Raw genomic sequence first — 16359 nt, forward strand, 5'->3', positions numbered from 1 at the left:
CTTATTTTTTGTTTTTATTACTTTTGACAGCCACCACCAATAAGATTAAACATACACCAGGGACACATTACAGATTCAAACACTACAGCTAAAGCTGTCAGTGGAGCATTTTATTGGTTCTTTAGCCTCAGTAATTCCCCTCAGAGCGATGTAAAACGAACAGGTCGGGAGTAAGGTGTTAAAACCATTCAAGAAAAAAGTCCTGGCAATAAAAACAAAGACTTTAAGGTGACATTGCCATTGCTGTCCAGCAAGAAATTTGCAGGTAAAATACAGATTTCAGATATATATTCCTCTTTTTCTTTAAAAGAAATGTCATATAAGAACAAATACTTTCAAAAACCTTTCCTTCAATAATCCATTCTGGAAGTGGATATGAATTCAAAATCCAATGAAATACAATCTGTAAAACAAGATGGTCACTGAACTACAGAAGCCCAAGCACTACACAATCCAGATTTTTCCCAAACTCAAATCTTTCTTAACTGCCAATTCGATTAATGGATAAATTCAATCAATCGGCCAAATCTACCGATCAGAATCTAAAACTACGATGTCCAACATGCAGCCCAGCAAGATCCCAGGGCCCACAATGACAGCACAATTCTCTACCATATTTAATACTTGGCAAGAGATTATTTTCCATATTAACACTTTGCTTTATGCCATACCCATCTATATTGTTTGTTGCCAAAAGATCAACTTTTGCCTCATCTGATCAAAGAAAAATCCTAAAAATTTTAACAAACCTCAAAGATATATACATTCTGATGGCATGTCTCTCAAAGCTGGTCCTAATGGATTTAAAATGTTTGAGCTTCAGATGTAACACTGTTTTAGCAATACAAGGTTGTCACTCAGGCTTCTTGTCTCATTTTCAGTCATTTAAATTATTTAAATCTGATTTGAGCAGATTTAGGTGAGTGAGTAATTTTGTGCAGCAATTTTATAAATTTTAATAATGTTCAACAAGTTGTGATTACCTTGAATGCAATGCTCTCTTATCTTTCCTGTTCTGAAGAACCTCAAGCTTAAATGATCCTGTCTGTCAGATTGTATAAGTAAAGATTAAAATAAATAAGTAAATATATAAATACACCAGTAAGATTTTTCTTAAATGAATTGTAAGTCAACAACAGTGTCAACAATAGTGTAAAAATCAATTATTTCTTTAGTGAGAATTTCAATTGGTTTTGTTTTTCTATTGATTTTTTTTAGTCTGAGATTACGCTGCTGTAATAAAAGATTAATTCATTTTAAGCTAAGCAATTTTGCTAAAACAAAATTAGATGCTGCAATACGGCTCCGGTTTATTGTTTATGCCTTCTCCTGCACAAGTAATCTTGCTGTCATGGGGTCTGCGTCTGCTGCACAACCAGAGTCCCTCTGCACGAGCTTGATGGGAAGTGTAATGACGAAAGCAATATCCATAGAGACAGCTCTGCTCGCCTGCTTACCTGCATACTGACCAGCAGCATGACCAAACTCTGCATATCATCTGACAGTGAGACTAATCACACTTTATCTCATACAACAAGTGATTTCCTCTCACAAAAAAAGAAAAAAACACTTTAAAAAAATAAAAAACTTCAGGTTTTAATGTCAGGTCTCATATTCATAGACATAAGCACAGCCAATAAGCAATAAACTCATTAATATTTATGATAATATCATTCCCAAGTGCTTTTTTACTGTAAGAAACAGACATTTTAATGCATTTACAGATTTCTGTCATCTCAATACTGCCATCATGTGTCCAATCACCCTCATACTGAGAACCAGACAGGAAAGCTTTATTTGGACATAATCAAGTCTTGGATAAATTAAGGAAACAAGCACAACTGGACTTGATTATTTCCACACATGTGCAAAAGGTGCTTTATTTTTTGCAAAAGTTTTGTTTTGAACTGTTTTAAATCAGTGATATTTGTTCTTTTATATCCTCTAGTTTTAGTTTAGTCAAAAGTGGGCTCTCTCCTGATGGGCTCACCCTACCAACCTCTGGGTTTGACCAAAAACACAGTGAAGGCATCAACCCTGAACCCAGACAACATCCTTCATTTGGGTGAGAACAGACAGCTGCATGCTGTGTCACCACCTGTTGAGGCACAGTGTACCTGTTTACATCTGCTGACAGATTCAACCATTGACCCTTTTCCTCCTTCAGTTAAAACTACTGACAGTGATGTCTGAAGCAGGAATCGCCAGACGGAAGCAAAGCAGCATTAAAATGCATTAGTGTTTCCCATTGTCTTACCTTTCATTTGTCTCAAGTGCACCGTGGCTCTCTTTCTGTCAGAAGTCCACTTATCATGAAAGATATCCTCTCTTCGTCCAGCCTCTCCTTTGCTCTCCTCTCCAATTTTTTTTTTTTTTGTTCGCTTTTGGTGGCGTAGAGGGAATAGGAGTGCTGCCACAGGTGGCAGGAACTACACATGCAGACGCACAATGCAAGGAGGGGAGAGGGTAGATGCTGTTGCAGCAGCCAGACGTGGTTCAGTCAAACCCAGCAACATGTGGTTGCAGAAACTGTTTCATTTATTTCTTCCTCTGTCTCCTCCTCTTTATCCTCCTCCTCCTTGAGAGGAGGATGCAGGGGTTTGAGGTTCAAAGAGAGAGAGAGAATCCAAAGCAACCTCCCCTCCTAACCTTATTCAAAGCACCATCCCCACACACTCTTTGTAAGCTCTTGTTGACACTATCAACAATTCAGATATTCTTTTTAATAACATGCACATCATGCAGCGTAACAGCAGCAGCAGATGGGTGGAAGACAGCACACATCGTCTGTCATGCAACCTCAACAAGCAGGCGGTGTACAGGAACGTTTTAAATCTAAAGTGGCCATTTGTCTGTCTAAGGGTTTTATGATCACTTTGTTTGATACATTTGGGGCTGGGGGGATGCCGTTTCCATGACAATTAATGTGTCATTTTGGTGCTGTTGTAAATGTGGACATGGTCTCTCTGCATGTGTGTGTGTGGGTGCGTCTGTATGCGTATGTGTGGGTGGGTAGCTGAGATTCAACATCCGCCTCTAAATTGGATTAACCTGCAGCCAATGGAACTCACCCCTTTGTCCTCCCCCTCTTTCTTCCCTTTGTGCTGGTCTTGTTTCCTCGCTGTCTCTTTTTCTCACAACCAAAGGAACAGCGGAGGGGAATGTAGTCAATTTTTTGCAGTATCTCTAAAGTTATTCACATAATGTATAAGAAAAATAAAATCATCATGTGCAGGAGCTGAAATAAGGAAAGTGCAAGTTTTGGCTTAAAAGAATTTATGGTGCTCCATAAATTGTAAGCTTTTCTTACTTCCTTTAGAGCCTTGCCATGCTGCACAGTATATATTTTGAAATGTTGCCCTTACTGTACGTTATTGTTATTTTGATACTGTTTTTATATGTTTTATATTCTATCTTTGTGTGAATCTATTGCTTTGATTTCTTTATTTGCTGCTGTTGCACAGGAATTTCCGCATTGTTGGATAATAAAATTATTTTGATTAAATTCTATTTTACAGTAACAAATCAAGATTCAGTTTCAACTGTACTATTCTATTTTGTTTATTTTATTGACAAAGATTCTCCGGAATGGAAGAGCTTAATGGAAAATAAAAAAGAAAACTAAAAAAATTGTGTCCTAACTGCAACTGCCATTGTTATTATTGTCGGAATATCTTTACAGTTATTGACAGGGAAATATATTTAATGTAGAATGTACCAATTTTTTAATAAAAAAATATATTTTGCCTAAATGCAAATTTAGAATTAATTTGATGCAGACTTTTCTACTGATATCAGGAATGGGAAAATTCCGAAGCAATGACAGTCTTGATAGGAATTTTGAATGATGAGGGAAATTGCTATATCCTCCATTCACCACTAGGCGGAGACGGCATCTTTGGCAGCCTCATACTTCCCGCACTAACAATTCGCTGAGCAAAACTTGAAAATAAAATGTTGTGATGCCTTCAGGTATTCCAAATAAAGTGAGTAAATATGTCTTTGTACAAGGATTTCGGGCGTTTCTGAAAGATTTAAAAGCAATAAAGCAAATGAGTTAGACGTATTTTTTAAATGAATACAAAATTGTTGAAACCATATTTACATAAAGTCATTCAGAGCAAAAAAAAATAACTGAACGAGTTATTACAATTTATATCAGACAAAACTTTTTTCAGAAATATATATATTAATTTGACCTCTGTATAATCTCATAAATAATTGTTATTTGTAGATAATTTATTCGGAGTGTATTTTACGTTTTTAAATAGACTCCCATTTTTGGAGTTTAAAATTACTATAACGATAACTGTTGTGAAAGCAGCAGTAACCGTTGAGTACATTTAAAAGAAGGCAACGCGACCACAAACTTTAGAGAAAGGGTCGGTTCGCTTCTTTAAAAAAATCAGTTTCTTAAAATGGCTGAAGACTCTTGGGCGTTAGCTGTGGACGTTCAAGAGGCGACAACTCCACCATTTCAGGTGAGTTAAACGTCTCATTATATAACAACACCTGCTAGTTGCTCGTTAGCAGATTAGCATACGGTGTTAGCTATCTGATGCTAATTGCTTTGGGTCATGTTCGACAGTTTCAGTTCTCCAAAAAGATCAACAGAATACGAGGTCCATTAAACGTGAAGGAAGACGTAAATGGTAATTTAATAATTTTTGTCTTCATTAAATTTTAGCTGTTTTAAGAGAGCTAAATTTCCGTGGTGGTCTCTGTTTCCACCTGCAGCCAACGTGGTGCAGAACAAAATCCAAGATGAAGGGGGAGAAGGGGATGGCGACAAAGTTGACCTGGCCGAACAGTCTTTGCTTAATAAATTGATCCGTCACTCTCTGGTGAAGAACCGGAACCAAGTTGAGGTCCTGCAGGCGGATCCCAACTCTCCTCTGTTCTCCGTGAAGACTTTCCAGGAGCTCAGACTGTGAGTTCTTTGGCGAAAGCCTTTTTTTTCATTCCGTTTACTGCTTATTTAATTATTTTGTGAAACCTAACTCTGAGGGCCTTCAATGTTAGGAAACCTGAATTGTTGCAAGGTGTCTTCAGCATGGGATTCAACAGACCGTCCAGGATCCAGGAGAATGCTTTGCCTCTGATGCTGGCGGAACCGTGAGTTCATATTTGTACTTAGGAAGTATTGTAGAAATAAAATTGTCTTTTTAATATGTACAATCTCCAATTGAAGTCCAATTTGGTTGCCTTATCAACGAAAATGCCATCTACTGTTTTGAAAAGGAATTATATGATGTCAAGGTTCACCAAAGCTTTTCTGAAATTCCTGTTCATAATAGAAAGGAATGCCTTTCTATGGCTTGTTCCTACTACGCTCAGTCAATCCATAATGTTGTGAATGTCAACCCCTGAATATTTAAATCTGGAGTTCTCAAGTCCAGCATTCAAGAGCTACCATCCTGCAACTGTTAGATGGCTTTCTTCGCTTACACACCCGGATCAACTGAATGGCTTGTTATTCCTCTGCAGAGCTGAGTTGTTGCAAGAGAGGGAAGTCAGCCTTTTGACTGGTGTAGCATCAGCAATGTATATAAAAGTTACAGGTTGGTAGTTCTCAAGAACTGGACTTGAGCAAAATCAGAAAAGTGAAATCTGGGCTCTCTTGGGAGAGAATATCTGTATTCACAACTATTGGGCAACTGTTGATGTTGCAAATTGTTGCACAAGTTTTTTTTTTTGTTTGTTTTGTTTTTTTTTCACGAGGTTAAACTAGAATCTTAAAATTTACAGAAACATTTCAGTCATTTCATATGGGGAAAAAAAACAAGAAAGAATGATCAGTAAAATCTGTTTCTTGTCCTGTTATCCATTAACACTCTGTCAAGTGGCTACAGGCACTGTTCTGAAAGAGGCTGCTTAACATCACTTTAAATCTTTCATTGGAAATTTAAAGTGAGGTTTAACAACAGGCCTGTGTCACTATTCTTTCATCTTTCAAGTATAACTAACCAAATTTTTTGCGGATAAAATATCTAAATAAGTTAAGGCAGTGGTCCCCAACCATGGTCCTTGGGGACTGCTGTCCTGCATGTTTTTGATGAGTCTCGACTCCAGCACAGCTGATTCATATGATTGCATTACCTCCTTTGCACTCTTATAATTGCTGCAGAAGCTGGTTAATAACTTGTTCATTTAACCCAGGTGTGCAGCAGCAGGGAAACACCTAAAACAAGCAGGGCAATGGGTCCTGAGGACTAGGGTGGTAAATGGACTGAACTTGTATAGCGCTTTTCCAGTCATTTTGACCACTCACATTCACCCATTCGCACACACATACATACATCGATACGCAGACCGGCAGGCAATTTGGGGTTAAGTGCCTTGCCCAGTGGCACATCGACATATGGCAGGAGGAAGCTGGAATCAAACCTACAACCTTCCGATTGCAAGACGACAACTCTGCCACACAGCCACAGTCGTCCATTGGGGGACGATTGGGTTAAGGTATTTTTGTTTCTGTTAAAATGTTGATGTTTTTGTGTAAATGTATTTAGTTCTGCCTCACCTGGTCTCAATGCTGCCCTCCTTAGGTTGAACAGTGGCTAGTTGAACAGTTGAATTTTCCTATTGATTAAAATTGTACAACTTGGTACAACAATGTCAGGGAGCCCTGAGTTCAGGTATAAAACTCTCACTCAGACACAGATTTGGGTTAGTTGTGAGCATGGATATGAGTGGAAAAAACACATTCATAAGGTTTTGAAGTTCCATTTACTTGCCTATAAATTGGTACTATTCGTTTATGAGGACCAAATGGCAAAATATGGAAGCAGATGGATGAATCGACCAGAGCCAGTGCCCTGGCTTTTTTGTTGTTGTCATCTTAGTTAAATGCATATATTGACAAGGCATAAAGTTAGGTGTAACATCAGCTTGGCTTTAAGTGGATACTTGTTCTGTTATTGGTGTTTTTCATTTAAAATGTAAAACATTTCTTCTTTCCATGCTTGTTCTGTCTAGACATCAGAACCTGATTGCTCAGTCGCAGTCTGGCACTGGCAAGACTGCAGCTTTCTCTCTGGCCATGCTGAGTCATGTGAACCCTGACAATACCTGGACTCAGGTGAGCAAGAACACCTTCAGAGCATTCAACTCCTCCAGTGCCAGGCATCTTTAACGAAGATTAAAAAACTCTCTTTTAGTGTCTCTGTGTTGCACCAACATATGAGCTGGCATTGCAGATCGGCCAAGTGATCGAACAAATGGGCAAATTCTGTCCAAATGTGAAACTGGCCTATGCCATTCGAGGGAATAGAAGTAAGATCCTGAAATGGCTTTTATGTTTTTGTTTGTTTGTTTGTTGTTGGTTGATGGGATAGGCTGTGTTTACCTACTATATTTACATAAGTATCACAGAACATTCAAGAAATCAATTAAATATGTAAATAATTAAATCATTTATCTAAATGAGGAGCTGCTTTATCACATCATTTATCAGAGAAAAAAGGACATTTTGTGTATTGTCACTTTCCAAAAATAATGACTTGAGTCATTTTTTGACAAAGATGACTTTGTCAAAAGAAAAGAAAAAAATCTTTCCAACACCGACTCTGCCTCCCCTCCAACTTTTGGCAAAAAAAATTAATTGGGCCATTATTTTAGAAAGGTGATGTATAAAATAACATTTGTATACATTTTTAATTGCATTTAAGTAGGGACTGAATTAAAAACAAATTTCTTGGGCCTTCTAAAATGAAAACTATTTGAAGAACATGTATTGTTAAAGGGTGAAGGGAGTTAAGTATGTTAGGTTTCTAACACAAGTTTGCTGTTCTTTGTCATCACCACCACTGATAAAACATCAGTGGTGATGTTTTATATCTGCATGACACTTTGTGTTTTCCAGTGGAGCGACGTGTCAAGTTGCAAGAGCAGATTGTCATTGGAACCCCAGGCACCATCCTTGACTGGTGCACCAAATACAAACTTATTGACCCAAAGAAGATCACAATGTTTGTGTTGGACGAAGCTGATGTGATGATCGCCATGCAGGGTCATCGGGACCAGAGCATCCGGATCCACAGGTGGGTTTCTTCCTGAAAAACCTGATGTTGAATTAAAAAAAAAAAAGCATATCTGATAACTGCCTTCCCTGTTTTAAGGCTGCTCAACAAAGACTGTCAGATGCTGCTGTTCTCTGCAACTTTTGAGGACTCTGTGATGAAGTTTGCCGAGCGAGTGATTCCCGATCCGAATATAATCAGACTGAAACGAGAAGAGGAGACGCTGGACACAATCAAGCAGTTCTATGTGCTCTGCAGGGAGAAGGAGGACAAGTTCACAGCGCTCTGTAACCTGTATGGGTGTCTGACTATTGCACAGGCAATGATCTTCTGCCACGTAAGTTGAAGGTTTTTATTTATTTTTTTTAAATAATCTTTAGAAATTATTTTTTAGTCTGTGAAATAATTATTTTTTTTGTTGTTGTTTTTTGCAAAGGAATGCTACTTGTTTCAGTTTTTTTATTATTCTAGTTTTTATTTGCCTAAAAAGTCAGTTTGTTTGGGAAGGTGTGAATGTGCAATCAAACTGTTGTGTGGACCAAAAAAAAACAAACTCTGGTCTGCTGACAAACCTAAGTCTTGATTCAATTGAATTGAACTTTGGTGAGGTTCCAATGCATATGAATGTCAAACAGACCAGAGACTGCTCCAAAAGCAGGTAGTGCAAAGCATTCTGGGTAAATAAAACCAAAACAAAGAAACCTTTCAACTGCTAAATTCTTAATGCTGCTCAATTTTAATTAACATTTTATGAAGAAGGAAGTTGCTCGGTGTCTTCAGAGGTTTTCATGCCATTTCCTTTTGATGCTTGGTGTCGCACCACCATGGGAAGAGTTTTTTGGTTTGTTTTTTAAATGTAAGGGTTTGGTTTGTTTGCTGCAGTGTGAAACCAAACTGCACAAATTTAAAATTTAATAAATATTGAAATTTTAACTCCCACTTAACAATATCTGGAAAACTTTCACTAATGTGAATCTTTTAGCAAATTCTCATTAGTGAATCTATTAAAGTCACACCTCTTTGTTTCAAAGTGTTGGGAATTTCCTTGATCATGCTCAATTTTCTTGTCAGACTCGGAAGATGGCTGCCTGGCTGGCCTCCAGCCTGATAACGGAGGGCCACCAGGTGGCGCTGCTGAGCGGGGAAATGGCAGTGGAACAGAGAGCTGCTGTCATTGAACGCTTCAAAAATGGCAAAGAGAAAGTGCTTGTGACCACCAATGTGTGTTCCAGAGGCAAGTAGATCTGCAATTAAAATTTAGTGATGCTAAGGGTGTGTATAATATCCCTTATAAATACCCTTATGAAATATTTCTATCCGTTTGCAGGAATTGATGTGGAGCAGGTGTCCCTTGTGGTGAATTTTGACCTCCCAGTGGATTTGGAAGGGAACGCCGACAACGAGACCTACCTGCACAGGATCGGTCGTACAGGACGCTTCGGCAGAAGAGGCTTTGCTGTCAACATGGTGGACAGCAAAAACAGCATGGAAATCATTAAGCAAATTGAAATGCATTTCAGTGAGATTTCTTTGTTTTGATCAATTTTTCATTATAATGACATATCGTCAGATCCTAATTTGAGTTTTTCCTTTTGTCCTAGACAGGAAAATTACAAAACTCGATACCAGCAACCTTGAGGAAATGGAGAAGATGACAATTTAATGTTCTGCTGCTTTCCAATAGTTGACACTGTTTTTTTGTTGTCACATTGTTTGTTTTTTGCTAATTTGCTATAAAAGATTTTCTGGTACTTTTTTTTTTCTTTTTGGTTCAGATTTTCTTTGGAGTTGCTTCAACATTGAGGTTTTACAGTCACCACAGGTGTTAAAAGATGTGTGTTTGCAGTGTTACTGATTATATTGAGTGAAATATCAGTGTTTTTATGTGATATATGTGTGTAGTGTATATAGTTTTGCATGACGTGTGCGGTTGTTTGAAAAACCTGTTTCAGCCCAGTGTCTTCAGTGCCAGTTTCACAATGCATTCTGTGCAATATCGCTTTAAACAAACCAAAAAAAAAAAATCTTCTCTGCTGTTTCTGGCTTCCTGTATTCAGTCGTGTTGAGCCAGTATTAAGTACAACAATCCATCCTTTTTTCTTTTTTTGTGTAATTTGAATAAATTTGTCAGAGCGACAAGCAATCATCTGAAGTTCAAATAGAACGGGTTTTATTTTCTTTCGTGGATGCAAAGCTTTTAAAGTTTCAATCATGCAAGGCTCATTTTGTGCATCTTTTTAGAGAGATGAAATGTAAACATTTGATTTAACGCATGTTTGATAGATTAACTCAACCTACTTTGAGCTGATTGCTTGCTTTATCTAATGATTTAATGCTTCATCAGTTCAGTGTTAAAAAGCTTGGGTCTGATGAAACGATAGCATGCAACATTGTGAAAAGACTAATTTCATACTTTGATTAGACTTGGCATTGTAAACAAAATAATAATTAGCTGACATAAAAAAAAACTAAAGAGTTGGAGAGAAACTTTCAAATTGAAAGTGTTGGCTTTTCAAAAATAAATGCTTAACTTTAAAATGCCTTGACATTTTAGATGTAATAGGACTTATTTCAAGGATGAGGCATTGTCTTGTACAGTTGAAACAAGAAGTTTACATGCACTGATTATGAGGACTTTTTTTTCTTTCTTTTTTTCCTGTCTGAACTGAAATCTGACCAAACATCTCATTTTAGATCAGTCAAAATTGCCAGAATTATTTTTTACAAACTGTTTTTGAAATTTTCTTCAAAATTTAAAAAAATTACATATCAGTTTTGGCATGATGGCATATCAAGACTGACTTACCAGGTCGAACCTTTCTGGTTTCCTTCCAAAAACCTTGGATAACACATTTTGTTGGTATAGCAAAATATACAAGATTGAATTAGAAATATCAATCAAGCCCAAAATAATTGTCACTTTATTTTAATAAGGCAAATCTGCAAAATGCTTTCAGTTTTTTCTACAATATTTGACTGTTTAAAATATAACGTGCTTAACTTATTAAGCAGGTAAAAATTACAATATAAACTTTGCAACTTTAGTTTTACTTGGCCCACAAATACTTTTGATTTATGATTTGGACCCCTTGGTCTCCAGATTGCATGTTATGCAATTGGCGACCTGTTCAGGTTTTACCTCCAAGAATAAGCAGGTACAGCCGATATTATAATTTGAGGTGAAACAGTATATTACAACATTTTATTTAATTCTGTTATTGAAAAGTTTATAGACCAAAAATGGATGGCAGTTTAAAAAAATGAAAGTATTTGACCTGGTGGTCACCACACAATGAACAAAATCGTTTTATTCCGATTTCTGATTGGTGCGTTTGTTGCTGAAAAACGTGGCTCATCCACCAGGTTACTTCAAATTCAAAACTACTTTATTGATTTGGCTCAATAAAGTGTGGTATTTCTGCGTCAGCGCTTTGTTTAATAGTGCTGGAAATGGTAAGAGATGCACAGCACTGATCTGTTCAGGATGCCGCACCGCTCCAGGGTCATGTCCATGTCTGTAAAGGTTCTGCGTGGCACATCCATGGTCTCGATGAAAGCCTTTCTGTAGGTGGCAGCAAACCGGGCCTCTGCGCTGGCTCTCACCGCCCGCAGGGTGTCTGTGGGGTTAAAGTACTGCTCAAACCTCCGACCGCACGGCGCCCTTATAGCCAGAAGCAAACTGCCTGAATTAGGTGTTGCTGTTTCTGAGGGTTCACACCGGGCTCCGATACTGAGCTGTCCATTAGTCCCTTCCTGCTCCAGTGTCCTGCTTTTAGTCACTTCTCCAGACAGGTTGAGGTGTACCATCATTTCATCCAAGTTCTTCGGCGACCTCTCCTTGGACTGCCTGGTCGGTATGGATGGAAGGACTTTGTACCTGTTTAGAGATAATTTAGGAACAGCATCATGCTCCTGCGGTAGCAAGTGCAGAAGTTCCTCCCTGTTCCACCGCCGGGCCTGCCGAAGCTCAGGCTCGGACAGGGAGCGGACGGTTCCGTCCGGCTTGCCCCTGAGGTGATAGTTTGGGGCCTTCGGGTCGATGTGTGAACCACCTGGGTGTAGCAAGCTGTCAACGGCGGGTCTGCTCCTCCCTTTCGAAGACTTTGGTCTTGTTAAATGCATTGACAACCTCCCTCAGCTGCTCCACTTGATGATTTACAAAGTGTCGAGAAAACGCTGTTAGTTTACACGACGACTCACACTGAGAGGCCTTCTAAGAATTAAAACCTACCATAGAAACAAGTAAGCGTGCTCAGAAATGTACATGAAGCGTGACCGGCTCGTTTACCTTTCACGCAGTTGGAGGAGTTCCTTTCACTTTTTATCGGCGTCGGCAGGCGATCTGGTAACCATGGTAACCGGCTGAACTTGATTGACACCTGGCGTTGGTGACGTACAAACTGCAGCCGTAACATTTTTCACCTCCGACTCATTTTGAAGGGCCGGACGAGCAAAACCTACCGCGAGATGAAACTCAAGACTATTAGAAACATTAAGAGCTAAACACACGGAGAAGGACTCTTTGTTTCTGCAAACAAAATAAAATCCCGTTGTGTTTTTAAAGAATTGCTCTCAAGATTGAATAAATATTGAAGGTCTGAGCAGTCTAAATGTGTAATATTTTATGGGGAAATAGAGCTAAATACAACGCGATCCTTAAAAACCTGGTAGAGTTTACAAAATATTTGTCTTTCAGCAAGAGAGACAAAACATATGGCCAGCAATAACACTGGACTGGTTCAAATCAAAGCATATTCATGTGTTAAAATTCACCAGTCAAAGCCAAGACCAAAATCCAATTAAAAATCCGTGTCAACAATTTTCTGACTGAGCCACTTTCAAAAACACAGATCTCCAGCTTTATGTACCAAGCAAATTGCAGCAAAGTGTTTCAACACAATGTTGACCCAGTTAAGATGAATGCAGAGGCACCAGTCAGATAAAACATCATTCTGCACTGTTTATTTCATAAAAGGAGTTACAAACAATGTAGTTTAAAATAACACAATTTACATTCAATGAACAACCTATCAGCACTTTTGTGGATTTAAATTTCTATCAGTCCATGAATGTATTAACTCTTATTATTGGCTGGATATATAGCAATCTAGTTTTTACCAATCAACAAAATGTTCAAGTATACAGACTTTATTCAACAATGCCATTTGTATTATGCTTTTTATTTACCAGATAAACTTCTGAAATATTTATACTACTTTTGCTGAAATTGATTTAAAATGGGAATAGATTTTTTTGTTTAATTCTTTTCTGTTTTTTACAATAAGATTACATTTAAAAGGAACGTAAAGCAATTAAATTACTGGCAATGTTTTCACTTATAATATGCTATCAAACTAGATTTAAGTAGAACAGCTGATTGGCTATCTGCTGGTATTAGGAAATGTATCATTTTTAAGACTAATTATTTGAGTAATGTCCCCACAGTTATCAAATACCTCCTACTTTTTAATATAAAAACACCTAAGAAACAGTAAAATTATCAATTTAAGTTACATGACAATGAGTCCAGAATAAACATGCAACATTTTACCTAATATTGTAATGCATATAGGTGCAATCAGTGTGAAAAATTACTCTTAGGTATAGCACACATGCTGGTTTAATCATACAGCAGCAGCAGTTTCCACAGCACTCCAACAGGAATAATTTACAGACAGATAAAATCGAGCACTTGTTCCCTTTCTATGGTAAATCAAGCAGATTGTGTTTCTGGTAAAGGTCCTCTGTGATCTGATACACCTCACAAAGGAGAGGCACAGCCTTCCCCAGAACGTCCAAGACTTGCTCAGGTGTGCCGACATTCATCACTTCAAGGAAAGCCGGTCTTAAAGGGAGGCTGTAGAAAGCCATGCCGGCTGACTTACGGATCAGCCACGGGTGGTGTTGGGCCAGGGACTCATTGTAGGCGTCCCTGCACATGACTGAAGTCTTGTCGTCTTCCTTGCTGGTGCGCAGGCGTTCCAGGAAGAGCTGAAGCCATCTCAATGCACGGTGGAGCCTCAGCAGAGTGCGGCACCCTGACTCAGGACAGATGCCCTTCTTGTCCACATCCACCAGTTGATTGTCCAGCTCAAACTTGACCATGGACTGCACCGTGGCATAGTGAGGGCCGTTCTCACTCTTCAGGAAGTTCATCAAGATCTGGGTCTTGCTGACAGCATCTTTAGAAATGAAACCGAAGAGGCTTCCCAAACTGTTCAGAAGCCTGTTGACAAGACAAACAGACACACACTGTGAGCACTTTTATACTTTCTTACTGCAGTCAGTGTGCTTACAGGAGTCCAGCTCCGAAACATGATCAGGTAAGAGTTGTAAGAATCTATCAGACTTTACCTCCAGGGTTTCCTTCTCAAGGCCCATGTATATACAGTATGAGTAAGAAAATTAATCAGTGACAACTAATGGGTCATAATCAGAAAGCTAACATAAATATTGAAAAGCACTGCTAAGACTCAGATATTCCCTAATGAGAGATATGAATATAAAATCTTGTGTTTTTAAATTGCTTTCAAGGTTGAATAAATAGAAATGACATCTTTGCAATCCTCTGAAGGCTACAGTTATCCTTGCTACTTGTCCACCTTGTTTTACCAGTTTTTCCTCTCACTTAACTTTCTTCTACAATGAGTGGATACAGCTCGTTGACAGTTTTTTAGTAACATTTTGTGTGTTATCCTCATAGTTAAGAACAACTTAACAGTCAGCACTTTTCCCTATGAAATGTATACCATAACATTTCTATGTTAAAAACCCTTTTCAGTTTACACCATTTTTCTGATCATAAACCAATATTATGAAAATAAACATCAGAAATATTATTTTGCTTGTCGAATGATATATTTTATGTATGAGACTCACATTTTTGTTAAAATCAGAACAAAATAAATTAACTTTTCACTGCAGCTTTGGAAAGCTCCATCAGTATAAGAAGTGGTGCTGTGGGCCATTACTTCTAGAATCTGTTAGGTAATTTCAATATGTATTTATATTCGTGCTATTATTTGTACATCCCTGTTGTTTGCACTGTTATTTCCACTTCTTGTAGATTGTAGAAATGTGCAACTGAGTTGGACATAAGAAATATCCAACTCAGTTGCACATTTCTGTGCTGTTTTTATTAATTGCCTATTTCTTTTCTTATGCCGTAAATTACTCACTGTATGGTTCTGATTTTAGTTTAATAGTCCAGATATTATATTTTTATTACCATGTTAATCTACATGCTTCACCTTATCTGCCTCTTTGTTGCTGGTACACCTGAATTTTCCCACTGAGGGGAAATAAAGGTTATTTCTGTTCTAAATTAATTTACTGATGTACCTGGATTGTGCAGCCCTACTTCAAGCAGGGGTTCTAGTTTATTTTTCAAATAAGGAACTCACAGTACAAAGTGCAAATGGATTAACTTGAAGTGACTTAGTCCTTGAAACAGAGTCTCCTTGTGAAAAGCAGGTAAGTACGAAACAAAGTACATGTACAAAGTACTCCATGTACAGTATGTCAAAGAAGCAGAAGGAGGCTGGCAGTGTCATGGCCACACGTTAGTGATCCAACCTGCACAGCACGTTACCTTCACGTTACCTCGACAACCCCAGACCTGAAAGGTTGGTTTGGTCAGCTTTCAGGAATCCAGTCATTGTACGTTACCTAAAATGCTTTTTTATTTAGACTTTAATTAGCACAAGCCTCGTACCATACTAAAAAGACTTTTTCTTTAAAAAAATGTCCAGCTATTTTCAATTAATTTAATCTAACCCATTACTATGGAGGATTAAAACTCGACAAAATATTCAACAATCACTTACTTCACAAGACCTCTCCATCCAGAAACGTAGTGTTCAATGTAGATTTCTTTTTCTGGCGATAGACACGATTTAAAACTGTCCAGGACCTCCTGTAGACAGAATTTCTGGTTCTCCGAATCTGCCATTGTGGGTTTTTCCACTATCAGGAAGCGAACTAAATAAATAAAAGATAGCTGTTTAACAGCGACTGACTCTTGGAAGAGGAGTCAGGTGTAAAGAGAGAGAGTCAAATGTCGAACACATTACCGGTGAGAAAAGCTCAAAGGGATAGTAATAAAATTCGTCATTGTGGTTTTTCTGCAAGTTATCCCTGTTCTTAAATCTATGCCTACTGCGCAAACTCGAACCGGAAAAGTCCCGGAAGTTGAAGAAATGCCTTCAAGATAAAAGTACGCGGAATGTTAAGTCAGACGCCTGTTTTACTTTTGTAATTGAAAATTCGTTGACAAGCCAAATAACGCACATGTGCAAGAAATATTAAGTTTGGTTTAACATTATAAATAAAAACTAAA

General features: G+C 38.0%; 4 protein-coding genes across 6 annotated transcripts in view; 1 reads left to right on the forward strand and 3 right to left on the reverse strand.

Annotated features, from left to right (window-relative positions):
- vwa5b1 (von Willebrand factor A domain containing 5B1) overlaps positions 1-2338 on the reverse strand; it is a 31343-nt gene extending 29005 nt beyond the window's left edge. Inside the window, exon 1 of the mRNA XM_055056684.1 lies at positions 2258-2338. The gene's annotated coding sequence lies outside the window, so the exon portion shown is untranslated. The remainder of the gene's footprint in view (positions 1-2257) is intronic.
- A 1967-nt stretch (positions 2339-4305) lies between these two features.
- Positions 4306-9772, forward strand: ddx19a (DEAD-box helicase 19a). Its single transcript, XM_055057006.1, has 11 exons — positions 4306-4481; positions 4589-4652; positions 4738-4930; positions 5023-5115; positions 6979-7081; positions 7161-7275; positions 7865-8042; positions 8121-8358; positions 9093-9255; positions 9349-9540; positions 9623-9772. The coding sequence occupies exons 1-11, from the start codon at positions 4419-4421 to the stop codon at positions 9682-9684; spliced, it is 1464 nt and encodes a 487-aa protein (XP_054912981.1). The 5' UTR covers positions 4306-4418; the 3' UTR covers positions 9685-9772.
- A 1355-nt stretch (positions 9773-11127) lies between these two features.
- Positions 11128-12382, reverse strand: ubxn10 (UBX domain protein 10). 2 transcript variants are annotated; one of them, XM_055056919.1, is made up of 2 exons: positions 12253-12370; positions 11128-12167 (listed from the first exon to the last, which is right to left on the reverse strand). In XM_055056919.1, the coding sequence occupies exon 2, from the start codon at positions 12141-12143 to the stop codon at positions 11457-11459; it is 687 nt and encodes a 228-aa protein (XP_054912894.1). In that variant the 5' UTR covers positions 12144-12167; positions 12253-12370; the 3' UTR covers positions 11128-11456. The 2 variants fall into 2 exon arrangements, with proteins under 2 accessions (XP_054912894.1, XP_054912895.1); XM_055056920.1 differs by having other exon boundaries at positions 11130-12167; positions 12310-12382.
- Positions 12383-12956: 574 nt separating this feature from the next.
- cptp (ceramide-1-phosphate transfer protein) lies at positions 12957-16178 on the reverse strand. Of its 2 annotated transcripts, XM_055056871.1 has the most exons (3): positions 16094-16174; positions 15848-16001; positions 12957-14247 (listed from the first exon to the last, which is right to left on the reverse strand). In XM_055056871.1, exons 2-3 carry the CDS (start codon positions 15970-15972, stop codon positions 13725-13727), a joined length of 648 nt encoding a protein of 215 aa, XP_054912846.1. In that variant the 5' UTR covers positions 15973-16001; positions 16094-16174; the 3' UTR covers positions 12957-13724. The 2 variants fall into 2 exon arrangements, with proteins under 2 accessions (XP_054912846.1, XP_054912844.1); XM_055056869.1 differs by having other exon boundaries at positions 15848-16178.
- Positions 16179-16359: the final 181 nt, after the last annotated feature.

The sequence above is a fragment of the Poeciliopsis prolifica genome, unplaced genomic scaffold (assembly GCF_027474105.1).
Source record: "Poeciliopsis prolifica strain line A6 unplaced genomic scaffold, Auburn_PproV2 SCAFFOLD046, whole genome shotgun sequence".
In the NCBI taxonomy this organism is placed as follows: domain Eukaryota; kingdom Metazoa; phylum Chordata; class Actinopteri; order Cyprinodontiformes; family Poeciliidae; genus Poeciliopsis; species Poeciliopsis prolifica.